The 24,742-nt window shown below is 39.1% G+C and overlaps 1 protein-coding gene across 2 annotated transcripts in view; it reads right to left on the bottom strand.

The window, feature by feature from the left end:
• Positions 1-24,742, bottom strand: part of LOC105002404 (lymphocyte antigen 75) — a 125,060-nt gene that overhangs the window by 80,950 nt on the left and 19,368 nt on the right. For both annotated transcript variants that reach the window (XM_010858990.1, XM_010858991.1), the window contains exons 5-15: positions 24,190-24,300; positions 22,557-22,697; positions 19,956-20,150; positions 18,815-18,972; positions 14,624-14,734; positions 13,740-13,828; positions 13,422-13,591; positions 11,173-11,372; positions 9,610-9,752; positions 2,713-2,794; positions 1,727-1,795 (exon numbers count right to left, since the gene is read on the bottom strand). In XM_010858990.1, coding sequence (XP_010857292.1) covers positions 1,727-1,795; positions 2,713-2,794; positions 9,610-9,752; positions 11,173-11,372; positions 13,422-13,591; positions 13,740-13,828; positions 14,624-14,734; positions 18,815-18,972; positions 19,956-20,150; positions 22,557-22,697; positions 24,190-24,300 — 1,469 coding nt within the window. The remainder of the gene's footprint in view (positions 1-1,726; positions 1,796-2,712; positions 2,795-9,609; positions 9,753-11,172; positions 11,373-13,421; positions 13,592-13,739; positions 13,829-14,623; positions 14,735-18,814; positions 18,973-19,955; positions 20,151-22,556; positions 22,698-24,189; positions 24,301-24,742) is intronic.

Genomic DNA, 24,742 nt, shown 5'->3' with positions numbered 1-24,742 from the left:
TCCAGGCAAGAACACTGGAGTGGGTTGCCATTTCCTTCTCCAATGCATGAAAGTGAAAAGTGAAAGTGAAGTTGCTCAGTCGTGTCTGACTCTAGCGACCCCATGGACTGTAGCCCACCAGGCTCCTCTGCCCATGGGATTTTCCAGGCAAGAGTACTGGAGTGGGGTGCCATTGCCTTCTCCATTTAGTCGCTCAGTCATGTCCAACTCTTTGTGACTGCATGGACTATGTGGAGCCCACTAGGCTCCTCTGTCCATGAGATTCTCCAGACAAGAATACTGGAGTGAGTAGCTATTCCCTTCTCCAGGGGATATTCCCCACCCTGGGATCAAACCTAGGTCTTCCACATTGCAGTCTTTACTGTCTGAGCCACCACGGAAGCCACCTACCTCCTAAGGTTGTTTAATATGAAGTGTGATAACAGATGTGACATGACTGTGCCTGGCCCAGGAGCTAACAAACGTTAGCTGCTGCATCATCACTACCATCATCACCATCGCCAGCAGCATTACTCTCCTATAACACTTTTGTTCTTGCATAAAACTTACACTTTGTCACAGTCCCTGTACTTGCTTGTCTGTTGTCTTTATCTTCTACTAGCTTCTAAGTTCTGTGAAGGCACAACTATTTTATATTTTGTCATTAGTGACCTCCCCACCCCCACTCCCAGAGTATCACGGCCTGCTTGGACACACTATCTACAGAATGAAAAACGAATGAAATCAGACTTTCCTGGTGGCCCACTGATTAAGAATCTGCCTGCTAATGTAGGGAACATAGGTTCGATTCCTGGTCCAGGAAGATTCCACATGCTAAGGGGCAACTAAGCCCATGTGCCACAACTACTGAGTCAGTGCTCTAGAGCCTGTGAGCCACAAATACCAGAGCCTGTGTACCTAGAGCCTGTACTCTGTAACAAGAGAAACCACCGCAACGAGAAGCCTGTGTCCAGCAACAAAGATCTAGTCTGTCAAAAATAAATATAAAGAAATTTGAAAAGTTAAAAAAAAAAACTAATTTGTAAAAGAAACAAGGCAAAACAAAGCAAAAAATGAATGAAGTTTGCAAGAGAAGAGGCCTAACTGGCCTGTGTCTTCTGGTCCTATCTGTCTTTTGCATCTTGAAATTTGTCTCAAGAGGAATCTTCTCACACCCTTCTTAGGTCATGTCAAAAACCTTTAATCATGCTCTTCTGCCTACCAAAAAAAATGCACAAACTCCTTAACCTGGCATCAATCTAATTTCCCACCTTTGTTTTCAACCACAGTACCAATTAGAACTTCTGGATCTGCATTCTGTTCCCCTCAATGACTTAGCCACTCCCTTCCACTCCCACTTTCTTTTATGTCTTACACTCTCCTACCTGAACAAAAGCTACCATGGGGTAGCAAAGAGTTGGACACGACTGAGCGGCTTTCACTTCACTTCTCTTTGGAAACACCACCATAGAAATTACTTTCTTCTGAATTTCCTTCTTCAACCCACTCCTTTGGAGCTAATTACTGCATAGTAGCAAGAGTCAACTTTCTTGAATATCAATTTTGTCTTCTCACATTAAGTGTAAGTTAGGTTGCTTGAGGGCTGGACTACAAGTGTACTTTTAACCTCCAACTGCACCTAATATCATGCTCCACACACAAAAGGTACTCCATGGTCTGTTGCTTGATTGCATGTACTGCCAGATTTATTTTTTTAAATATGCAGACTTTCTAGCATTGTACTGACCTTGACAGCAGCACAGTCTCTGATATCATAATCCTGCTGAAACTCATTTGCCGTGATAATAGTAGACACCTTAAAAGACAAGAGAGGCTTGAGAATTTAAGACTGATGTATAAATATTTGCAATTTAGATGTAATTTAGGCAGCTTTAATAACTCAAGTGCGTTCATATGCCAAGGGAGGAAAACTTTTTCATTTCTTTTTTTATGTCAGGATGCTAAATCATGAAGAGGACTTATAAAATGTCATGATGTCATTGTTTCCAAACAAAGGCAGCTACAGTTTCAGAAGTGGAGGTTAATTGTGTATTAAGTTCACAGTTGGATCACAAAGAATCAGAGGCTTGCAAAATACTTCTTTTTTTGCATGAGTTGAAATGCTAGTTATTTGATTAACTATTCTCAGATATGCTCCAATTAGAAAATGAAGTCAAAGAATTTTACATTTAGAAAGAAAACACAGTGATCTGACACAACAGCAATGTGGAGCAAATATTCAATATTTGAGAATAATTTATTTCTTTAAGTGTTAGCTAGAACCTCTCCTTAGGATAATGTAAACATTTGGAATAAGATTTAAGGACTTTTTAAGGTTCTCCCAAACTGTTTCTTCAATAAAGATTCTTTTTTTTTTACATAACTCGTACTTTTAGATAATAAAAATAAAACCTCATTATGAAAAAGGAAAAAATACAAAGAAAAAGAAAAAAATCACTTTTACTATCCCCAAATGACTGCTATATTTATATATCTATATTTTTATGCTCTGGGGCTACATATAGAGACTATACATATGGTTATTTTTTAAGTAAAAATGAAATTAGCAACATCTTTTCCCCACTTTATATATGTGAATCTATTTCCACTTCAATAAAGATACATCTACATAGTCTTCATGGTTGTATGACTATATTAATTAACAATTAACTTACTTGTTACTGAAACAAATACTCTTTCCATATTATCCCACACAAGAAAGATTAAACTTACTGGTGTATGATCACTCCATTGCCAGGATCCTTGTAAATCAGGGCTCCTTTTATTTAAACCTATCCAAAGCCAACGCTGGTCACTATGTAAAAAGGAAGTGTTACGAAAAGATGAGCACAGCATTTGGCAAAAACATTTAGCATTTACATGTCTAAAATGCTTAACACAGGTAAGTTTATTTAGAAAACCTTGTCACTGAGAGACACAGTTTCAAGCTATATAAAGAAGTCTTCTGAAATGAAATTCAACCCTAACTATGGCATAGCCATCAAAAAAGTATCATTCTTTTTAAAACTAAATTTTATGTTATTTTTTTCATACGAAAGGCAAAAATACTTCTGCTTTGAAGAACTTAAGAGTAAAGAAAAGAGTATATGATCATTTTAAAACTTGTACTGCAGAGCTTCAATATTAGATAATGTTGTCAGATGCAAAACAATAGCAGGACTTCCTGGTGGTTCAGTGGTTACCACTCAGCACTTCGAATGCAGAGTGCGTGGTTTCCATTCCCGGGCAGGAACTAAGGACCCACATGCCATGGGGCAAGGCCAAAAACAAACAAACAAACAAAAACAACAACAGTTTTTCCTTATACCATTTTTCTATAACTATCAAATATCTTTTCCTTAAAGTACAGAACAAACCACTTAGCTAACCTTTTACTAAACAAGATTTTTAAAAAATTAATTCCCAGTGCCCACTAAGTTAAAATAGGACAAGCATTTAAGTATTTTCTAAACTCCATGGGTTATACTAGAACAATACAATTAAGCAACCACTTAAGTGAATACATTTAACACTCATAGCTATTATACTTTAATGTACAAATCATTAAGCTATGTGCAATGATGATACAGAGATGTACAAGACATAATATCTACCCTCAAGTGGCATATAAACTGGTCAGGGAAACAAGATGTATATAAACAGAGAAAATACAAGGCCATTTTTGAAAAAGCATCAAATGATACAAATTTGCATATATTTTAAGTAGTGCAAAAATTTGAAAAAAGGAGAGGTCATTGTGAACTGTAGGAAGTCAGGAAACATTTTATAACATTAGTAGAACAAAAGACAGTCTTCAAAGAATAGCTATTGTCTCTTTTGAGTCATAATCTAAATGTTTACCACGTGTCAGTATTCAGATTGGCTGAGAGGAGAAACAATAGGAATTTCAAGGAAGAATGTACACAGCAACATACAGAGACAGGGACATACATTGTCAGTGATCCCTTTCCCTCAATTTAATGTATCCTCTAGCCAGGGAGATACTTTCAGTATAAACAGAAAAGAAATAACCATAAAAAAATTTCTCCACCGCTAACTTTTCTTGAAAATACTCTCTAAAATGTAGTATACTTCTTAGGCCTTAATAAGTAGATCGTTTTCCATGCATTTTGGGGGAGTGACAGTGGTTACTTTCTGTATAATTTAACCTTTTGATTGTATATATCATGTACCATCAGTACATGAGTGAAAATTATAGATGCAAAATAATACATATATAAATATTAAATATAAATAGAACACATATTAGAAAAGGAGTAGAATCCAAATCCAAAATTAATCTCTATTTTCAAGCTCAGCAGAATATATGGATTGTACAGTTACAAGACTGCTGGGAAATATAGTAAGTTTGCATTTAAAAATATTTCCTAGTGAATCCAAGGCAGAAACAAACTCAATTTTAACTTCTCACTTTTTAATAAAATAATTTTCTTCATTTATTTCCTCTGTTCAACATTCCCTCATATTTTACCATTAATAAGCACATTTTTCATCTTGCCAACCTCAAGCCTTTCAACTTACTGTAATGGAATGTGAGGACAGTCCCCTTTCAGTTGTTTATTGTTAGAGTGTTTTCTTTCAAAATGAAAGATCACCAATTTGTAGAGTTAAGAAAAATCAAGTGGAGATGATTAAGTCCAGTTTGAATTTAGCAGCTAAAAAATGATTTTTCAGTTTGTGTCTTCAACTAATCAGAGATTTCTTATAGACTTACAAATGTATCATACTTCTTGAGTGTTGGATTTCTAAATCACAAGGTCTAGATAGTTGCCAAATACATTATAATAAAGGACAGCTAAAATAAAGAGGTCAAGTTGGGCCTGAAGATTTATGCAGAATTTTGTGTTTCCCTAAAGCACTGGGCTTCTCTTGTGGCTCAGATGGTAAAGATTCTGCCTGTAAAGCAGAGACTTGGGTTAGATCCCTGGGTTGGGAAGATCCCCTGGAGAAGGGAATTGCAACCCACTCTAGTATTCTTGCCTGAAGAATTCCACAGACAGAGGAGCCTGGTGGGCTACAGTCCATAGGGGTCACAAAGAGTTGGACTCGACTGAACAGCTAACACACACGCAAAGTAAGCATTACATATTTTATCTTCTTTACACAATCAACAGTACAACCGAAAGATGATCAAAGATCATTTGCCATCTGCATTTACTCTATAGCGGTGGCCCCCAACATTTTTGGCACCAGTGACCGATTTCATGGAAGACAATTTTTCCTCAGACTGGGGGGGTGGGGGTAGAGAGGTGGTTTTGGGATGATTCAAATGCATTACATTTACTGCATACTTTATTTCTATTATTACATCAGTTCCACCTCAGATGATCAGGCATTAGATCCCAGAGGTTTGGGACCACTGCTCTATAGGCAGCTCCCACAGAAAACTCTTTAGACATCTGTCTCCAACATTTCCACCCAGTCTGCTCTTAACTCCCCATCTTCCCTTAGAAACTTCTGCTTTCAATCCCATTTCTGCCTCCTCTGCTGCATCTCAGTGAGCAGCCTCCTAGACAGCAGTTTGCCGCATGGTCCAAAATTTCTGATCTTTACTACTTTCTGAGAGTGAACTTCATTTCAACCCAGATCTTTATAGTTTTCAGCTTTCCTTTCAAGGGATTTATTAATGTGTTATAAATATAGAAAATAGTAGCTACTCGTGGGTTTTTTTTTTTTTTTGGTGTGTTAAGAGGTGGAAAATATTTCCTCATTTGTAACCTATTTCTGCTTTGGCCTGATTTATTAGGCAGATAAAGAGAAGAAGAAAATTGGAAATCACATTAATCTAATGTAGATTTGTTTTAAAAATTGAGGGAAGAAATGGGTAACTGAGGAATTAAATCAAACTGAAAACTTCTCTATTAATTCTTCCATTCCAAGTACTAAGGCTATGAGGTGAAGAAGACATTGCATGAAATGTTACTATGTATCTATGGTAAAATTTCTACTCTCAATCAAATGTCCTGCTGTATCTGGTTCCTAAGGAAAACAGTACCTGAGCAATAACTGCTAATAAACACAATTTGAAGGGGGTGCTTAGTCTGTAAAGCCTTAGATTTATATCCAAATCCATTCATGCCACTTCACTGGAGGTAGCATACACAGCAGCAATCGCTCTGCAAACAAAGCTTTCTTCGCTAATCCTAAAACCATCTTTGTTTCACAATGGCTTTCCCTGGTGGGCTGCTGTTAAGAGTTGCAAAGATCTTAGAGCCGCAATGATTTGGTGTGCCCTGAAGCCTTTTCACTGAAATACAAACAGAGATGTGGAACTCAGATTGTGAGAAGTAGAGCAGTAATCTGACTTCACTCCTTGGCAGGCAAAACACAACCTAGACAATGGACATCTTGCTGAGAAAGGTCAATCCCTGCAATAAAAAGCTAAAGGTGTTCAAAGAATAAGCTTTAGAATCACTTTCTGATATAAATGGGCTTGCTTCCTTCCTTTGCTTCAAGCCATGGCTATAATACTAAATAGTTTTTAGAATATGCTGTCTAAGTATAGCATGAACAAATGATCTCTCATTAACAGAGCATGTATTAAGCAGACATTGCTGCTGCTGCTGCTAAGTCGCTTCAGTCATGTCCGACTCTGTGCGACCCCATAGACGGCAGCCCACCAGGCTCCCCTGTCTCTGGGATTCTCCAGGCAAGAACACTGGAGTGGGTTGCCATTTCCTTCTCCAATGCATGAAAGTGAAAAGTGAAAGTGAAGTTGCTTAGTCGTGTCAGATTCTTGGCGACCCCATGGACTGCAGCCTACGAGGCTCCTCTGTCCACGGGATTTTCCAGGCAAGAGTACTGGAGTGGGGTGCCATTGCCTTCTCCAAAGCAGACATTACAGTCTGTTTAATATGGCATTGTATCAGAGGCTAGGATGAATATAAATACAATATGGTCTCTATGACTGAAAAGATTATGGTGATCTGCTGTTTCTTTGGGCTTTCTGTTTTCTTTTTTAAACTTTTTATTTTATATTGGGGTGTAACTGACCAGCAATGTTGTGACAGTTTCAGGTGAACCACAAAGGGACTCGGCCATATACATATATGTGTTCATTTTCCCCCAAACTCCCTTCCCAACCAGGCTGCCACATAACACTAAGCAGCATTCCCTGTGCTACACAGTAGGTCCTTGTTAGTTATCCATTTTAAATATTACGCTGGACTTTATGCTTTGTTATTTTATTCCTTTACAATTTGCTATATGGGCCTTTTCACCCATTAAATATTCGGTGGATGAATATACTCTTTACAGTTTTAAAAATATATAACATCTGTGTTTCTAAATATAATTTCCAGGTAAAATGAGGTATTTATTATGCTTTAATTTTTCAAAACCATTTTATCTCTTTACATCCCAGTTTTTATTTATAAACAGAGTTATAAACTCTGGTATTAAGCAAAGTTAATACTGGTTTTATTAAAATATTATTGTTTCTCTTTCAGAATTTACGATAATTTAAGATAAATTTTTCAGTTACATAGATTGCATTATTTAGACTGGAGCTATATTTTTATGTTATGTATTCTTCCTTCTAATTCCTTAAGAACAAAATACCAATTCATGTGTTTTTGATTTTTATTCACCTCTCAACTGGAATATGTCTTTGAAATTTTTTTCAAGTGCACTTAGTCGCTCAGTCGTGTCCGACTCTTGCAACCTCATAGACTGTAGCCCGCCAGGCTCCTCTGTCCATGGGATTCTCCAGGCAAGAATACTGGAGTGGGTTGCCATTTCCTTCTCCAGGGGATCTTCCCGACCCAAGGATCAAACCCATGTCTCCTGCATTGCAGTCAGACTCTTTACCAACTAAGCTACAAGGGAAGCCCATATTTTTTCAAGTGGGGAGCATAAATAGTATCAATTACTATCTTCACAAACGAAAAATCCACTAAATTGGGAACTAAAATCAATACAATCAAACATTTGCCACCTCAAAACTTTTTAGATCTCAATTTTTAAAATGCCTTCTTATATTTAATGTCCTAGAGAAGGCAGCTAATTGGATTTTCTTTGTGTTTTGGTACCTGTTTTACTTTTGCTGTGTGTGTTTCGGTTTTTTTTTTTTTTGAGTCAAAATGATCAGGAAAGTATTCACTAAGATATATTCAGGTGGTGATTCTTTTCCATAATTTTGCCTGGTATACCCTGAATACTAGATTTATAAATTTCAGTCTTCTTTTCAGTTCAAAGAGTGAGGGGGAAAAACAAATCATGAAGTAAAAGGCCCTCATACTCATGACAGCCCCAGAGCTTCAGAAAAAATTTCCTCCTATGATACCAGCACTTGGCCCATATTTCTCCACATTACCCTTGAAAACATCAGGAAAACCATTCAGGAATCCTCCTCCTACATAACATCAAAATTATAGTGGCTTATTGACTCCTTCTTTGTAACATCTCAGACTACTTCCTTTATTGTCCCATCTTACTGCCCATCTTCAAAATAGTTTTCTACCAGAGGGGTTGCAATAGCTTTAGAATTAATTATTCTGCATCTACCCCATGTCTGTCTGTCTGTCTGTCTCTCTCACACACACACTTTGCTTTTGTTTGAATGCTTTTTGCTTATTGACTTAAGATTAAACTCCTTCCCTAGCAAGAAAGGACATTCCAATTTCATATACAAATTCCATTTTCTCGCGATGTTGTAGGCTCACTTTTCCTTCACCATATCTGCATACTCTGGTCTCAGTTCCTTTGCTTATATTCTGTTTTCCCTGGCTCCTTCTCACATCTCACCCTTCAAATAGTCCCTTTTTAAAACACTAATGACACTTGTTCATCTATTTTTGGCTGTGCGGGTCTTCATCGCTACATGGGCTTTTCTCCGGCTGTGGTGAGCAGGGCTGGGGCTGCTCTCTAGCTGCAGCACGTGGGCTTCTCGCTGTGGAGGCTTCTCTGGTTGTGCAGCACAGGCTCTGGCAGTTGTGGCACATGGGCTCAGCAGCTGCAGCTCCTGGGCTCCAGAGCACTGGCTAAATAGCTGTGGCACACAGGCTTAACTGCCCCCTGGCATGTGGGATTTTCCCAGGATCAGGGATCGAACCTATGTCTCCTGCATTGGCAGGTGGATTCTTTACCACTGGGCCACCACAGAAGCCCTTGCCTTACTTTCTAAGAACCATCGTTCTTTGTAACATTTTCCCCAGATGTACCACCCAGAAACACTTCCTCCCTGCTCTAAATTCCCATGGCCTCTCCTTACCTATGTTCTAGATTTTTCCACCATATTTTTCCTACCCCACTGTTGGACTTCACTACACTACACAAAGGGTGGTGACTCTGTCCCTCTAGGCTCTGATCCCTCATAGCACCTTGCACGTAAGAATGCTTGATGTTGAATGACTGTTAAAACACTGTATGATCCTTTAGATAATAAAACATGTCAATTCTGAATACCTGTCGTTTAGTTGCTACGTCATGTCCTACTCTTTCACAGATCCCATGGACTGTAGCCCGCCAGGCTCCTTTGTCCTTGGGATTTCCCAAGCAAGAATACTGGAGTGGGTTACCATTTCCTTCTCCAGGAGGTTACTTAGAGGATGTCAAATTTAGGATAGAAGATCTCACTCTAAAAGATCAGAACTGCTGCCTGAACATTACCTGAACTGTTCTATTAAAAAGTGAAGAAACTCCTTGATTTCATCCATGTGACTGAAGCTAGGAAGGTGTCCTCCAAGTGCTTGGCAGAATCGCTCAGCTTCTTCCCAGTTTCTCTTTCTTACAATTCTTTCTCTAGGAAATAGCTTAACAAAATATAATGTTAATTTGTTTTCTTATATTATCATAAAGTATTTATAACTTTAAAGTCGATCACAGTTGAATGTGTGGGTCTCTGAAACGGATTCTTAGAAGTGTAGTAGACTGAGGTATAGGCACATTCACTGTGACACAGACAGGTCCTGCTCAGAGTGTCAACCAGAGGCCAGCACAGACACCAGTCACTGTCACTGGAGGGATAACCTTCCTTAGCCAGGCTGGGGAACTGTTCTGACATGACACCATGTCCTCTTGCAGTCCAAGAATCTTGAGAGACAAAATGAAGTAAGGTTATAAAGAATACACATGAATGCTCTGGGAGTAGATTTCTGCAAAGAAAGGCACTAACGGCAAATTTTGAACATAATACACTGAGGCCTGTACAAGTACAGGACTACTTTTGATGAAGAAGAATCAAAGGGCAGACTGCACTGGTGTGTGAACATTTACAGAAGATGGCAAAACAAAACTTGCCACTTTGGACTGTTCCTTTGGTTTGTGATGACTAATTTTATGCCAAATGAACCACAGTCATTTCAAAAGTAGAAGAGGGGCAGATGACACAATGGTAGGTTGAATTACTGGTCCTGATTTTTCAGTCCCTGTGATATAGTTATACACTCTTGCCATCATGGCTTCCTGGTGGGTGAAGGATAAGTCCGTGAGCCTTGACCTGGGGCTCAGCCATGTGACTTACTGTGATCGATGGGATAGCAGTGAAAGTAAAGTGAGCAGAAGCCTAAAATATGCTTACCTGGGTTAGGCTTGCATTTCCAGCTCTAGTAATTCAGTATGAGAAGAATAAGCCCCTGCTAGCTGCTCCACCTTTGGCCTGACACTAGATTGAAGAGCAGCAGACCCCAACTGATAGCCTGGAGGCCAGTACAGCTCACCCATAACTGAAAGCAGAGCTGACTGTTAAAGCCCAAATTCAATCATTCAAACTCTATCTGTCCCAGAGATCTGTGAACATGAGACTAAGCGTTGTCATAGCCACTGAATTTTGAGATAGTATGAAATTATGAAATCATTTCTTTGTGGGGACAGTTGGCTGATACGAATTCTAAAACAAATTCTTTGACTTGTAAGAAGTGACAGAACTTGACAACAATAATTAGAGAGATAAGAGAATCATAAGCAAAGTATCACCATGGCATGTAGCTTATCCAACTTTCCAAAACAAAAGAACCCTAGGAAAGAACCATTTTGACTCTGGCCCTGCTCCTTTGGGTAGTATATGAGTGTACACAGAAATGGGTTTTCTGACACAGAGGTTTACTGATACTCTGACAAGGACTTTGGCAGGTGATGTATGTGTCTGCAGAGAAGCAGAGTTTGTGCAAGGACATGGACTAGGATAGGAGAGAGATGACTTCACTGAGGGATTGAATGAGAATATTACCTTACCTTATAACAAGAAAGACCTGAGGGGGAACTGTGCCAGCCTTCAGGACAGGGGTCTTCAGGCTTGGGGGCTGCTTTTTCGGGCTCAGAGTGTTGACTCATTTTCTTGCAAATTGAAAGTGCCCTGAAACTTCTGCAGTCTTTTACCTCCCACTTTCCAAGAGACTTTCCAGTAGCCATAACCACACATCCTCCTGGAGAAGCTGGGGTTGAATGGAAAAGTTTAACTGAAAGTTACATTTGAACATTTAAGTACAAATACTTTCTAGTGCCTACACTCCTCATTTGATTCAAGTTGGCAGACGAGAATAGGAAAGAAAATGGAGGAAATAAATGTACTTTCACAATAATAATGATGACAGTAATACAAAGACATGCTTGTACTTGCCGGGTACTATTCTAAGAGGATTAAATGAATTGATCCTCACATAGAGAGGATTCTATTGTCAGACTGAGGTACCGTGAGGATTAGTGATGTGTCCAAGGTCACATGTGAGTAAATGGTTGACCAGGAACTGAAATCCAGGCAGTGTGTGTGTAGAGCTGAACCCTACACCACCACGATGCTCTGTATAATCTAAATTGTTTGTATTCGCCTAACAACTTGCAACAGTTTTTGAGAAACTAAGTAACCCTCAAAACAAAACACTCCCAGATTCAAATCCAAAGGAAGAGCTGGTTCAATAAAGGTAAAAGGAGGCGTGTGGTAACACTCATTTGTTTACTATTTATGTCAGCCAGAACTGTATTTACTCACTACAACATCAAAAGATAGTTTGTATTGTCAGATCGATCTCCAGATGAAAAATGAGTGACTTGCCCACAATCATAGTTAGTGAGTGGTAAAGTCAGAACTGGAACCCAAATTTGCTAACAAAATACCATGCTCCCTTTCCCATGACTTCACACTGCTTAATATAGGCAAAGGACAAGAAGAGCACACATTGCAAAGTAACGAGGATGACTTCCATCCCATCACACAGAGAAGCCACTCAGTCTCATGTCTCGCAACACAGGGACAGCAAGAGGAGCAAGGAACTGGAAAAAACTGGGAAAAACAACACACCTGGGTGGGTGTGCTATCTTCCCCTAGTCTACCCTCTGCCATGGCTTACCCAGTACAGACCAAACTGGCTGAATCTGGGAGTGAAAAGATAAAGAGGACTTAAAGACAGTCTTTCTGGCTACAGACTGAGAGAATAGCCATTATAGCTTACTTCCTGAACACCCTTTCAACCACTGAGGCTTATCCAGGAAGAATTTGACATTGACTCTGAAATATAACAGTGTCAATAAAAGAAAGCATGTGTTTTGTATATTAGAACATTCTAATTTAAGATAAAATTTAACCAGGATCAGCACCTGTATCCTCCATGTTCCACAAGTAAAAAGACGACTTTGATATTATCAATACCACTCATATTTATATTGACGATCACATATTACAAATTTTGTGGGCATTCTCTATCTCAAATATTGTGTTTAACTATACATTCACATGCTCCAAGTTTTATGTTATAAAAATGGCCTTCATGATTCACTGTACAAAACATAAGAAAATATAAATAATTCAAAGGAAGAAAAGTCAAATGCTTCATAACTGCTCTCTCAAACAAAGTCAAAATCCTTTAAAAAGCATTGGTTTAGAAATCAGATCAGGATTTTATTAGTTCAATAATCAGGTCACCTTTGACAAGTAAGCTTCTGTTTCCTCAATTCTAAAAAAAAAAATAAAAAATAAAATCCAAAGGGAATTCTGAAGCTCAAATGTCCTGATTCTATGGCTCATTCTGGTCAATTCTGTAGGCTAAAGAAGGATAAACTAACTTTCAGAATAAATAATTCATGGCCTCCTTAATTATCACCCCTTGAGAAAAAAAGAAATAAGCACAATTCAACTTTGGAGAAAGAAGTTAAGAAGCAGAGAGGTGAAAATGTAAAGTGCTCATGATGAGACTTTCAGGTTTGTTTGAGAGTTATATGGAAAAGACACTAAACTCACACCGACAGTTCTAGTTCTGTGCCATTAGATGGTGGTTTCTGAGAACCAAATTTTCCAGTGTTTACTGGGTAATCCCTGAGGATTTCACAGGGGAGGCATGGTCACTGCTTCTATTTATGGTTCTATAGAAAGACTAGTCCAGATGACCATCATCTCCTTCACATTTCAAAGGTAAGTGAAGAATAAATCTGGGAGGAAAGCTGTCTCTCACATCACTGTATTCTACTGCTTTAAAGGCTAAGGCACCTACCTGGCTCAAAAAAATTCCAATTGGAAAAGGTTACAGCCCGCTTTACTCCACCAACACTTGCCCAGCTATACTCTCCATTTGCATCTGTATCTCTCAGGCCAGTCCAGAAGTATTTTTCTGGAGACATGGTATGCTTTTTAATCATATCATTTAGGTATTCTTGCTCAAATCTATAAAATGAAAGTCAGATCAGTAGGTGTTTTTACAACGACAGAATTACTATATAAATTGAAGATGAACTTTGTTTTTAAGGAAGATTATTTGGCAAAGGAGCCCAGAGTTAAAAGTTCACTAGTACGTGTTTACTGATGGTCACACCTGTTAGTTATAGTCAGATTGCAGTTGGTCCCAAAGGGGACCTCATCCTTGTAAATCTTGTAACAGGTCTCTCCATGTCTCTTCCAGCCCTAAATCAGAGGAAAAATATCATCACACTGTCTTCAGGAATTGGTGACAAGCAAGGTTCTGCTACACAGATTAACATCTTACAACTAATGGAAATTAAGGACATGGCCAGGGAATTCATACACATGATGAGGGTGGGATATAATTCCATGGATAACCTCCATAAGCTTGTGATCCCGTGTCAGACAGAAGGTATGTCTTAATTTTCTTTACCCTCAATGTCTTTCTCGGGCTTCCCAGGTGGTGCTAGTGGTAAAAAACCTGCCTGCCAATGCCAGAGACATAAGAGGGTGGGTTCGATCCCTGGGTTGGGAAGATCCCCTGGTGGAAGGCATGGCAACCCACTCCAGTATTCTTGCCTAGAGAATCCTATGGACAGATAAGCCTGGTGGGCTACAGTCCATGAGGTCGTAAAGAGTCGAACACAACTGAAGCGACTTAGCACAGCACAATGCCTCGTTCATTTTAAGAGTATAACAGTTGTTAGCTCAATTATTTTTGAACAAGAATAATATGAGTAGAAGTAAAAAAAAAATCAGCATTGAGAAGAGTAATCACATGTATTCTTATAGAAATTCATGAATAGGTAATTCTTTTTCCTATAACTCTTTTTTTTTCTCTTCTGTAGGAATGCTGATATACTGTGATTCACTGCCTTCTGGCTTGGTCTAATGTAAATGAACAGAAGCTAGTAATCTCTTCTGTTTTCCAAGTTTAAACTGTTTAAATTCAGTTACCATCTCTAACCAAAAAGGTGTAATATTGCTTAGAAAAATTTACACAGGCATTTTACATACCTCTTCTGGAGGACATATTTTATCAGATCTTGTGTCATTCAATTTTTCTCCCTTTTTCTTACACACATATTTAAGTTTCTCTTCACATGACTGGACCTTCCACTGACCGAGCTTTTAAAAAAACAGAAAATCATTTCTTTCACGAGAGAAATTATTTTCCATATATTTAGAATTGGACTTATTTTAAATCAAGATAATTTCTTCTTACAACTCTCAGGGAGGATGAGGGGGAGGAGGGAAAGGAGGAAAGGGAGGCAGAGAGAATGAATATAACTGAGTGATTAAACCTGAGACCATACTCCTAGAAAATGCTACCTAACAAGACTGGAAGCCTGTTACTTCTGCATTACCTCAAGGTCACCATGGGGATGCAGTTCATTTTCTTATAAGCGTAACAATAAAAACTATTAAAGGACACCCATACAGAAGTTGAAGAGAGAAAAACCCAGCCCAAAAAGACTTGCCAGCGTTCTAATCTCCTTCCATAGGACACAGCCAAAGTTTGTCCGCGGATTAATACCTCTGGGCAGGTCACTTAACCTCCCCGTCTCAGTCTCCTCATGTGTAAGAAGATAGTGATCAGAATAACTGCTCTCTAAGAATTGTAGAATCAAAATTTCCTTCCAACTCCACTTCAGTCCAGATGTCAAAGTTCTCTCTTTCAAATACGTTACTTAGCATTTATTTGGCTTGAGTCACTATGCTTTCTTTGAATGAAATTTTAGAAAGTCAGTTGTGATAAGGGTCAGTTTTGAACACTGGAAGCCATCTAGGTAAGCCATCAGTTCACTGTGGCTTGTGGGACCTCATTTCAACCTTTCATACTCTTTTAAAGATATTCTGTATATCCTTTTAAATGTGACACCCTTCTAAATTCAGCTTTATACCTTTCTAAAAACATCTTTTAAGATGATGCTGTGGAAGTGTTACACTCAGTATGCCAGCAAATCTGGAAAACTCAGCAGTGGCCACAGGACTGGAAAAGGTCAGTTTTCATTCCAATCCCAAAGAAAGGCAATGCCAAAGAATGCTCAAACTACTGCACAATTGCACTCATCTCACATGCTAGTAAAGTAATGCTCAAAATTCTCCAAGGCAGGCGTCAATAGTACATGAACTGTGAACTTCCAGATGTTCAAGCTGGATTTAGAAAAGGCAGAGGGACCAGAGATCAAATTGCCAACATCCACTGGATCATCAAAAAAGCAAGAGAATTCCAGAAAAACATCTACTTTTGCTTTATTGACTACACCAAAGCCTTTGACTGGGTGGATCATAACAAACTGTGGAAAATTCTTCAAGAGATGGGAATACCAGAGCACCTGATCTGTCTTCTGAGAAATCTGTATGCAGGTCAGGAAGCAACAGTTAGAACTGGACATGGAACAACAGACTGGTTCCAAATCGGGAAAGGAGTACGTCAAGGCTGTATACTGTCACGCTGCTTATTTAACTTATATGCAGAGTACATCATGCAAAATGATGGGCTGGATGAAGCACAAGCTGGAATCAAGATTGCCAGGAGACATATCAATAACCTCAGATACCCATATGACACCACCTTTATGGCAGAAAGCAAAGAAGAAATAGAATCTCTTGATGAAAGTGAAAAAGGAGAATGAAAAAGTTGGCTTAACACTCAACATTCAGAAAACTAAGATCATGGTATCTGGTCCCATCACTTCATGGCAAATAGATGGGGAAACAATGGAAATAGTGAGAAACTTTATTTTGGGGGGCTCCAAAATTGCTGCAGATGGTGACTGCAGCCATGAAATTAAAAGATGCTTGCTCCTTGGAAGAAAAACTATGAACAACCTAGACAGCATTTTAAAAAGCAGAGACTTACTTTGCCAACAAAGGTCCATCTAGTCAAAGCTATGGTTTTTCCAGTAGTCATGTATGGATGTGAGAGTTGGACTATAAAGAAAGCTGATTGCCAAAGAATTGATGCTTTTGAACTGTGGTGTTGGAGAAGACTCTTGAGAGTCCCTTGGACTGCAAGGTGATCCAACCAGTCCATCCTAAAGGAAATCAGTCCTGAATGTTCATTGGAAGGACTGATGCGGAAGCTGAAACTCCAATACTTTGGACACCTGATGCGAAGAACCGACTCATTGGAAAAGACCCTCATGCTGGGAAACATTGAAGGCGGGAGTAGAAGGGGATGACAGAGGATGAGACAGTTGGATGGTATCACCGATGCAATGGACATGAGTTTGAGTAGGCTCCGGGAGTTGGTGATGGACAGGGAAGCCTGGCATGCTGCAGTCCATGTGGTCGCAAAGAGTCAGACACAACTGAACAACTGAACTGAACTGAAAATCATCTTTTCCAGTGAAACACTTCTAAACAGCCCTAGAATTTATTGCTTTCACTTAAGTTTCTCTAGAAGTTTGGGTGATACAATCAGCCTCCTAAACAGCAGTTCACAGGAAAGTGCTAAAAACAAAAATATAGAGACACCTGTGTCCCTTTGGCTCAAGATTGCTTATCCTGTACATGAGACAGGGTGTTCAGGGCTGGTAAACTGGGATGACCCTGAGGTATGGGATGGAGAGGGACAGGGGAGGGAGGGTCAGGATGGGGAACACATGTACACAGATGGCTGATTCATGTGAATGTATGGCAAAAACCACCACAATATTGTAAAGTAATTAGCCCCCAATTAAAATAAATTAAAAAAAAGATTGCTTATCCTGGACTCTTAACTGAAATATGCTCAATAAACATTCATGAACTCTATAGGAGTAAGATGTTTATTGGGCCTAATTTTTAATAAAATCATTTTTTCACTTCTCAGTTCGGTCTCTCAGTCATGTCCGACTCTTTGTAACCCCATGAACTGCAGCAAGCCAGGCCTCCCTGTCCATCACCAACTCCCGGAGTTCACCCAAACTCATGTCCATCGAGTCGGTGATGCCATCCAGCCATCTCATCCTCTGTTGTTCCCTTCTCCTCCTGCCCTCAATCCTTCCCAGAATCAGAGTCTTTTCCAATGAGTCAACTCTTCGCATGAGGTGGCAAAAGTACTGGAGTTTCAGCTTTAGCATCAGTCCTTCCAATGAACACCCAGGACTGATCTCCTTTAGGATGGACTGGTTGGATCTCCTTGCAGTCCAAGGGACTCTCAAGAGTCTTCTCCAACACCTCAGTTCAAAAGCATCAATTCTTCGGTGCTCAGCTTTCTTCACAGTCCAATTCTCACATCCATACATGACCACTGGAAAAACCATAGCTTTGACTAGACAGACCTTTGTTGGCAAAGTAATGTCTCTGCTTTTGAATATGCTATCTAGGTTGGTCATAACTTTTCTTCCAAGGAGTAAGTGTCTTTTAATTTCATGGCTGCAATCACCATCTGCCGTGATTTTGGAGCCCCCCAAAAATAAAGTCTGACACTGTTTCCACTGTTTCCCCATCTATTTCCCATGAAGTGATGGGACCGCATGCCATGATCTTCGTTTTCTGAATGTTGAGCTTTCAGCCAACTTTTTCACTCTCCTCTTTCACTTTCATCAAGAGGCTTTTTAGTTCCTCTTCACTTTCTGCCATAAGGGTGGTGTCATCTGCATATCTGAGGTTATTGATATTTCTCCTGGCAATCTTGATTCCAGCCTGTACTTCTTCCGGCCCAGCGTTTCTCATGATGCACTCTGCATAGAAGTTAAATAAGCAGGGTGACAATATACAGCCCTGATGTACTCCTTTTCCTATATGGAACCAGTCTGTTGTTCCATGTCCAGTTCTAACTGTTGCTTCCTGACCTGCATATAGGTTTCTCAAGAGGCAGGTCAAGTGGTCTGGTATTCCCATCTCTTTCAGAATTTTCCATAACACTTGACCTGAACATGAGACAATGGTATTTGGTTAGATTGTGGCTACCTGCTAAATATTACTGAGAGAAAGCAGCTTCTCAGAAACCATTTGGCGCAAGAATCTCAGCTCCAAAAGAGATTCTCTTCATCTCTTTCACACCAGGGCAGATACTCTCAGACAGGAATTGGATTGCTTCTTTAGTAATTGCTTTATTTACCTTTTCTCAGCAGTTACTAGAAAGATAATCTACAGTTCGATTACCTTTTATTTTCTTTCCTAGTTTAAATACAAATATTCCAATGAAGGTCACCTGATTATAAGATTATCAGGTATAACAGTAAGGATATAAATAAATCCAAGGAGGTTTCCTACCTTTCCTGAATAGGAAACGCAGTTGGGAGTCTCATTATAGGGAACACGTGGCTCATTCTCATCCCAGTAAGTTAGAGTAACTTCAGTACCATCTGACCACTGAAATAGGGCTGGTGTGTTTATATTCCTCAGGCCTGTCCACATTTCCCCTTCAGCATCTAAAAGAAAAATGTTTTGTTTGGTTACTCAGTCACATACTTCCACATGGAAACTACTGCTGATTTTTACATTTTGATAAGGGGTATTAGCAGTCTTGATGGTATTTCTTTTTCTTTAAATTCAGGAAAGTGATATTCGTAATTAGCTTGTAACAATGTTGATATGTTAGGCTGGCCTGATGAAGAGGGCTTTTCAGGTCACTTATGCAGGCAGGGTACACAGGCGGAACAGCTAGCTGTACTACGATCTGTAGGTTGAACTTAAAATAATTGTTTTCATATTATAGTCTTTGTGTCTATGAATACATAGAATTAGATAAACCTTGCTTTATGAGAAATAATGAAATTCTACTAACAGTCATAGATATTTCAGTTAGAATAAGAATATTGTTCATCACTGAATGACTGTACTGCTTTGCCAGGTCAAACAACTGGCACCACGCTGGCACAGAACACAGGTATCTGAAAGTGAAAAGTCAAAGTGAAGTCTCTCAGTTGTGCTATTACTGTGGGTGAATCGTAGGAGCAGACCTTAATACTGGCTCTCTGGTGTTTTGTTCATTTTTTAGCTTCCAAATAATTATAAAAGTGAGGTAATCATCACTTAAGTGTCGGGAGGAATTTAAATAGCATTTAGCTTATGAGACGAGGGAAATTATTCAGTCAGTGGTTGTACCATCAGGTTGGTAGCTGCTTGCTACATGCAACTATTTAAAATCGTAAATCAATTAAAATGAAAGCAAAAATTCAATTCTCCCGTCACTCTGGCTACATTTCTAGGGTTCAAAAGCCACAAGTGGTTGGTGGTTATTGAATGACAACACGGATTTTCTGCCAGTTCCATCATGGCAGAAAATTCTATTGGATAATACTGATCAAAATTGGATCAAACTGTAAGGTTTTCATTCTCTCTAAGAGTCTGAAAACAGGGATACTTTAAAATGTTTTAAACCTCTTTTTAAGAGGATATCTTAAAAACTTACCCCCATTATGAAGTTTTGTGACAACTACCTCCACATCTGCTAGAGAATGAATGCTGATGAGGTCACTGCTGAAGGTTTGGCATGTCGTATGCGCCTTATCCCAGGAATCACTTTCATTGACCAGCAGATAGCAAAAGCCATCATTTGGCACCCAGTCTGCAGCATCACAGTGGGTATCTGAGTATGTCCACATATCTGGAGGAAAAGAAGCTATTTATATTCCAGTAAAGATACAGCTATTTTGAGTCAATAACATTGCAAATTCTTTCCTGAATCATAAGGCTTCTGGAAAACTGAAGAATGGGATTTTAGATGGTACAGTGACATGAATTTATGCAGTGCACAGCATCATAAGAGTGACTGCAGGGATTCAGACAATAATGTGACTTTAGAGTGATACAAATTTGCTATATGGCTGGCTATAGACTATTTATAGAGGGATTTCCCTGAGTCCTAGTAGACAGAAGAAAAGTGTGGGGTAAGTCAGTAATTGACAAATCTCTTCCTGGGTATGGGCTTTGTGATGCTCCCCTCCAGTCTCTGCCTTTGAGAGATTATAATGTTAAGCTTCCTTTTCAGGTATGGTCAGCTTAGCAAGGGAATGTACATTCATGCTCATGGCTGAACAAACAAGCAGAGATTTAAGGAACATAATAAAACATTTATTCATTTCACATCCACGAAATGGCATCAGTGAAGGGAAAGAGCAAAGAGCATCTCTGGACCTCTTCTTTCCTGCCCTCTACTAGTCCTACAGGCCTCATGGAATGAGGGGGATTCTTTGTTTTGACTACAATAAAATTTAGCTAAGTGATGGTCAAAAACATTAGAGAAAAAGAGCGGGGTATAAACCATAAAGAATACATCTACCCCTCTTAACAGAACTAGAAAGTAGTTCAGCTATTCAAGCTTCATGGATTTGGACCATTTGGAATGTTTGTTATAAGAAAACACGTCTTCAAAATGTGGACAGTGTGTTTTTTACTAAAGGATAAAACCAGGTTCACCTTCTCACACTTGTAAAATAACTCAATTAACTTTAAGATTCTGAAATAGCACTTATTATTATATTTTACAATTATAATAAAGGAACAGAGGGAAAAACACTCACAGTTGAACTTAAAATAATTGTTTTCATATTATAGTCTTTGTCTCTATGAATACATATTTTTACAAGATTACATTGATAAGTAAACATGATTTTGTTCTGTTCTTTGTATTTTCCTGCTGGCACAGTTATGTTAATAAATGCATTTGTTCAATCATGTGGAAACATCATGATTTACTTAATAATTGCTACTAAAGGATATTTATTTGATCTATATAAGTCACCCTGGTTTATTTTCATTGGTGCTGTCCTTTCTGCTATGCCTTTTGTTGTATGGACTAAATTTGGTTTGAATCAACTTGGAAGATGACTGTTCATTTTCCCCTATTATTTTTTAATCTTAAAAGAACAGCTTTATGCTCCTATTTGGATGATAAGAAATTTTATGCTTTATTCTCTTCCCTCAACATTCTTTAAACCACAAGACAATTTAAAACCTCTTCTCCCAGTTTTAAGTACTCAATGAGGATTTAATCAAATACCGGGTATATGGTGGGCCCCAAGCAAGACAATAAGGATATTTCTTTCCTCCATTCTTTTGAACACTTCTCAAACTTTTCTGGACCTTGGAAGTTTCAGCTGTCCTGTGTCTCTCTTACTCCCAAACTCCCTGGGAAAAAACACCTCTGCGCACATATTTTGTCCATCTATACCTCTCCTTTCTACCTCATTTGTCAGCATCAGCCTGGTAAAGCAGAGAGGTGGGTGGGCATTGTAGGACAATTCCTATGTCCATCATTTTTCACTCCCCATAGAGGCAGGTCATATATAAGACCTCTCCTTAGAGTGTGGCTCTCAAACTTAAGAGTGTATCAGAATCACCTGGAAGGCTTTTTTCTTTTCTCAAAGCAACTTTTTTTTTTTTTTTAAATCCAGAGTCTTAAAAAAAAATTTATTTATGTATTTGGCTGTGGCAGGTCTTAGTTGCAGCACGTGGGATCTTCCTTGGGTAATGCAGGATCTTTTGTTGGAGTGCACAGACTCTCTAGTTATGTGTGTAGGCTTAGCTGCTCCATGGCATGTGTGATCTCAGTTCCCCAACCAGGGATCAAAACTGTGTCTCCTGCATTGGGAAGCAGATTCCTAACCACCTGACCACCAGGGAAGGCCCTGGAAGCACAGGTTGGGGATCCCCATCCTCAGAGTATCTCATTTAGTAAATATGGGTACGTCCTAAGAATCTGCATTTCTAACAGGTACAGGTGAAGCTGATGCTCTTGGTCTGGGGAACCACTGCTCCAGAGAAAGAACAGCCACCTGTGAAGAGAACTATATTTCCTATCTAGAATATCCCTGCCTTCTTATGAGCATATAGCAAGCTAAAGCTTTATTCATGTATAGTTTATAATATCTAACCACAGGGTCAATATCAAATACCTTCCTGCATTGGCAGTATCATGTGAAGGAAAGGGGGAAACAGGTATCTGAAATGGATTTGCTTGATTTCACAAAACTAATTTTGAGACCTTTGTTGGAGGAAGTGAGAAAGGTACCTGTCAACTCCACTGTGCTATTTAACAGTTTCTCACAGACATAGGGCAGTTGAGCCTCGCAGGAAAAACTCTGCCACAGACCCGAATCAGCATCCATTCTTGCACAGCTTGATCTGCCAATGATAGGTGTCATCAGCACATCTGAAATGGCAAGATTTTCAGAGTTAAAAGAAGAAGGTTAGGGCAAGAGTGGTGGTTAGAAAAAATAATTTGTATTCTTAACTTTATTTATTGGAACTCATGAAATAGTTAAAACTTTTAACTACATTGAGATGTATAAGCTGCAATAGACAATCACATGTTTAACTATGTCTTCTTAAATATAGGACACAGGAGTAGAAATACTCTGATATGTTGTAGCTAACTAAAAAAACAAAGCCAAAAACCAAACCTCTGCCCCTAACCAATCTGCCTGTCATATCCTGTGGTCAGTAGTTCTTAATTTGCTACCCTACCCAATAAAATGCTAATTTATGATTCTGCTACGCCTTCAAGGCTTTAAGATTAAATTATCTTTAAAGATTCTACTTACTGAGATAATAGAGAATTTATTTACTAAGAAAAATCTATTAACTGAAATGCCAATGAATTGGTATTCTATTGCACATATCTCATTTTTATTATATGTATGTAGAATACTTTGGTAGTGAAGTTAGTGTTAACTTTTACATTCTACAATTTATCAGAAGCCTATGATTTTATTTTTTAAAAAGATATCTAAACCTTTTTTGGAGAAGGCAATGGCACCCCACTCCAGTACTCTTGCCTGGAAAATCCAGTGGACAGAGGAGCCTTGTAGGCTGCAGTCCATGGGGTCGCCAAGAATCCAACACGACTAAGCAACTTCACTTTCACTTTTCACTTTCATGCACTGGAGAAGGAAATGGCAACCCACTCCAGTGTTCTTGCCTGGAGAATCCCAGGGATGGAGCCTGGTGGGCTGTCTATGGGGTCGCACAGAGTCGGACACGATTGAAGTGACTTAGCAGCAAACCTTTTTTGGGGAGGGTGAAAAGCTTTTGACTAACTAGGGTTTTGTTTTATTCACTATAAAATTTTCTTAAGGATATTTATTTGTATATGAAAATATAACCATTATGTTGTCAGTACTTGGGTGCTGCAGTAGAAGACTTCAGGAGTTTGAGAATGAGGAATTATTTCCACTGGATGGCGTCACCAACTCAATGGACATGAGTTTGAGCATGCTCCAGGAGTAGGTGATGGACAGGGAAGCCTGGTGTGCTGCAGTCCATGGGGTCTATAAGAGTCAGACACAGCTAAGCAACTGAACTGAATTATTGCCATATTAGAGTTAAGCTGCAGATGAAATGCAATATGGGTCAGTCATGGACATGTCAAGTCCTCTCAGGGACACAGAAAGGTTCCTGGGCTGTGGAGTGGGGCTCTTTCTGCTCCTACCTAAAGATGCAGGGTCACTCTAAAGATTAGGGACAAATGCTCAGTTGCCCATTGTGGGGGTCAACTTGGCTATAATGGAATCACAATAAAGAAGGGTTCAAGGAAAAAAAAATTCTTCTGAGAGTCTGAAATTTGTATAAGCTCCCAGGGAGTGGGAAGGTTGTTTTTTTTTTTTTGAAGTTTATGCTTTGTAAATGGAAGAGCAGGCAGTTACCTGGGTCCCAGTTGAGAAAGTTCAATGGCCTGTGGTCTGACCATTCCCAGCCTCTAGCAGAGTACAGCTGATTTAGACCAATCCAGAAAATTCTCGCAATGCCTTCTTTTCCTGTAAGAATTACACAGGTTTAAAAAGTGACAAAATTATGTGTTATTAATAATCCAGACTTAAGTTTATACTACTAGCAAAACATCTGCAGGTCTTGATTATAAGGGAGGAACCCTGTAGGGGACTGTATCCAACAAAGGCAGATGATGCTGACAGGCAACAAAACTTCTGTCTATTGAGAAACCCAAAGGCTGCTAAGTTAATCCAATTCAGCTTCTCCATTAGCTTGTTCAGTTCTTCCATGGTTGTATGGGTCCATGTGTATTGAAAAAAAATAGAATGAAGATTCTGGGAAGAAGATGGTAGGAACAGAAGACCAATTATCACTCCAGTGAGAAATAAATATGAGGTTAAGGGTGAAATATAAGGATACACTATGCTTTCCAGGAGCTTCACTGTGAAAGATAGAAGCAGGGGTTCAGGATCCAGGGGAAAAAAAATT

The sequence above is a fragment of the Bison bison genome, unplaced genomic scaffold, assembly GCF_000754665.1.
Source record: "Bison bison bison isolate TAMUID 2011002044 unplaced genomic scaffold, Bison_UMD1.0 scf7180017864452, whole genome shotgun sequence".
NCBI classification, from domain to species: domain Eukaryota; kingdom Metazoa; phylum Chordata; class Mammalia; order Artiodactyla; family Bovidae; genus Bison; species Bison bison.
This window is presented reverse-complemented; position numbering and strand designations above follow the sequence as displayed.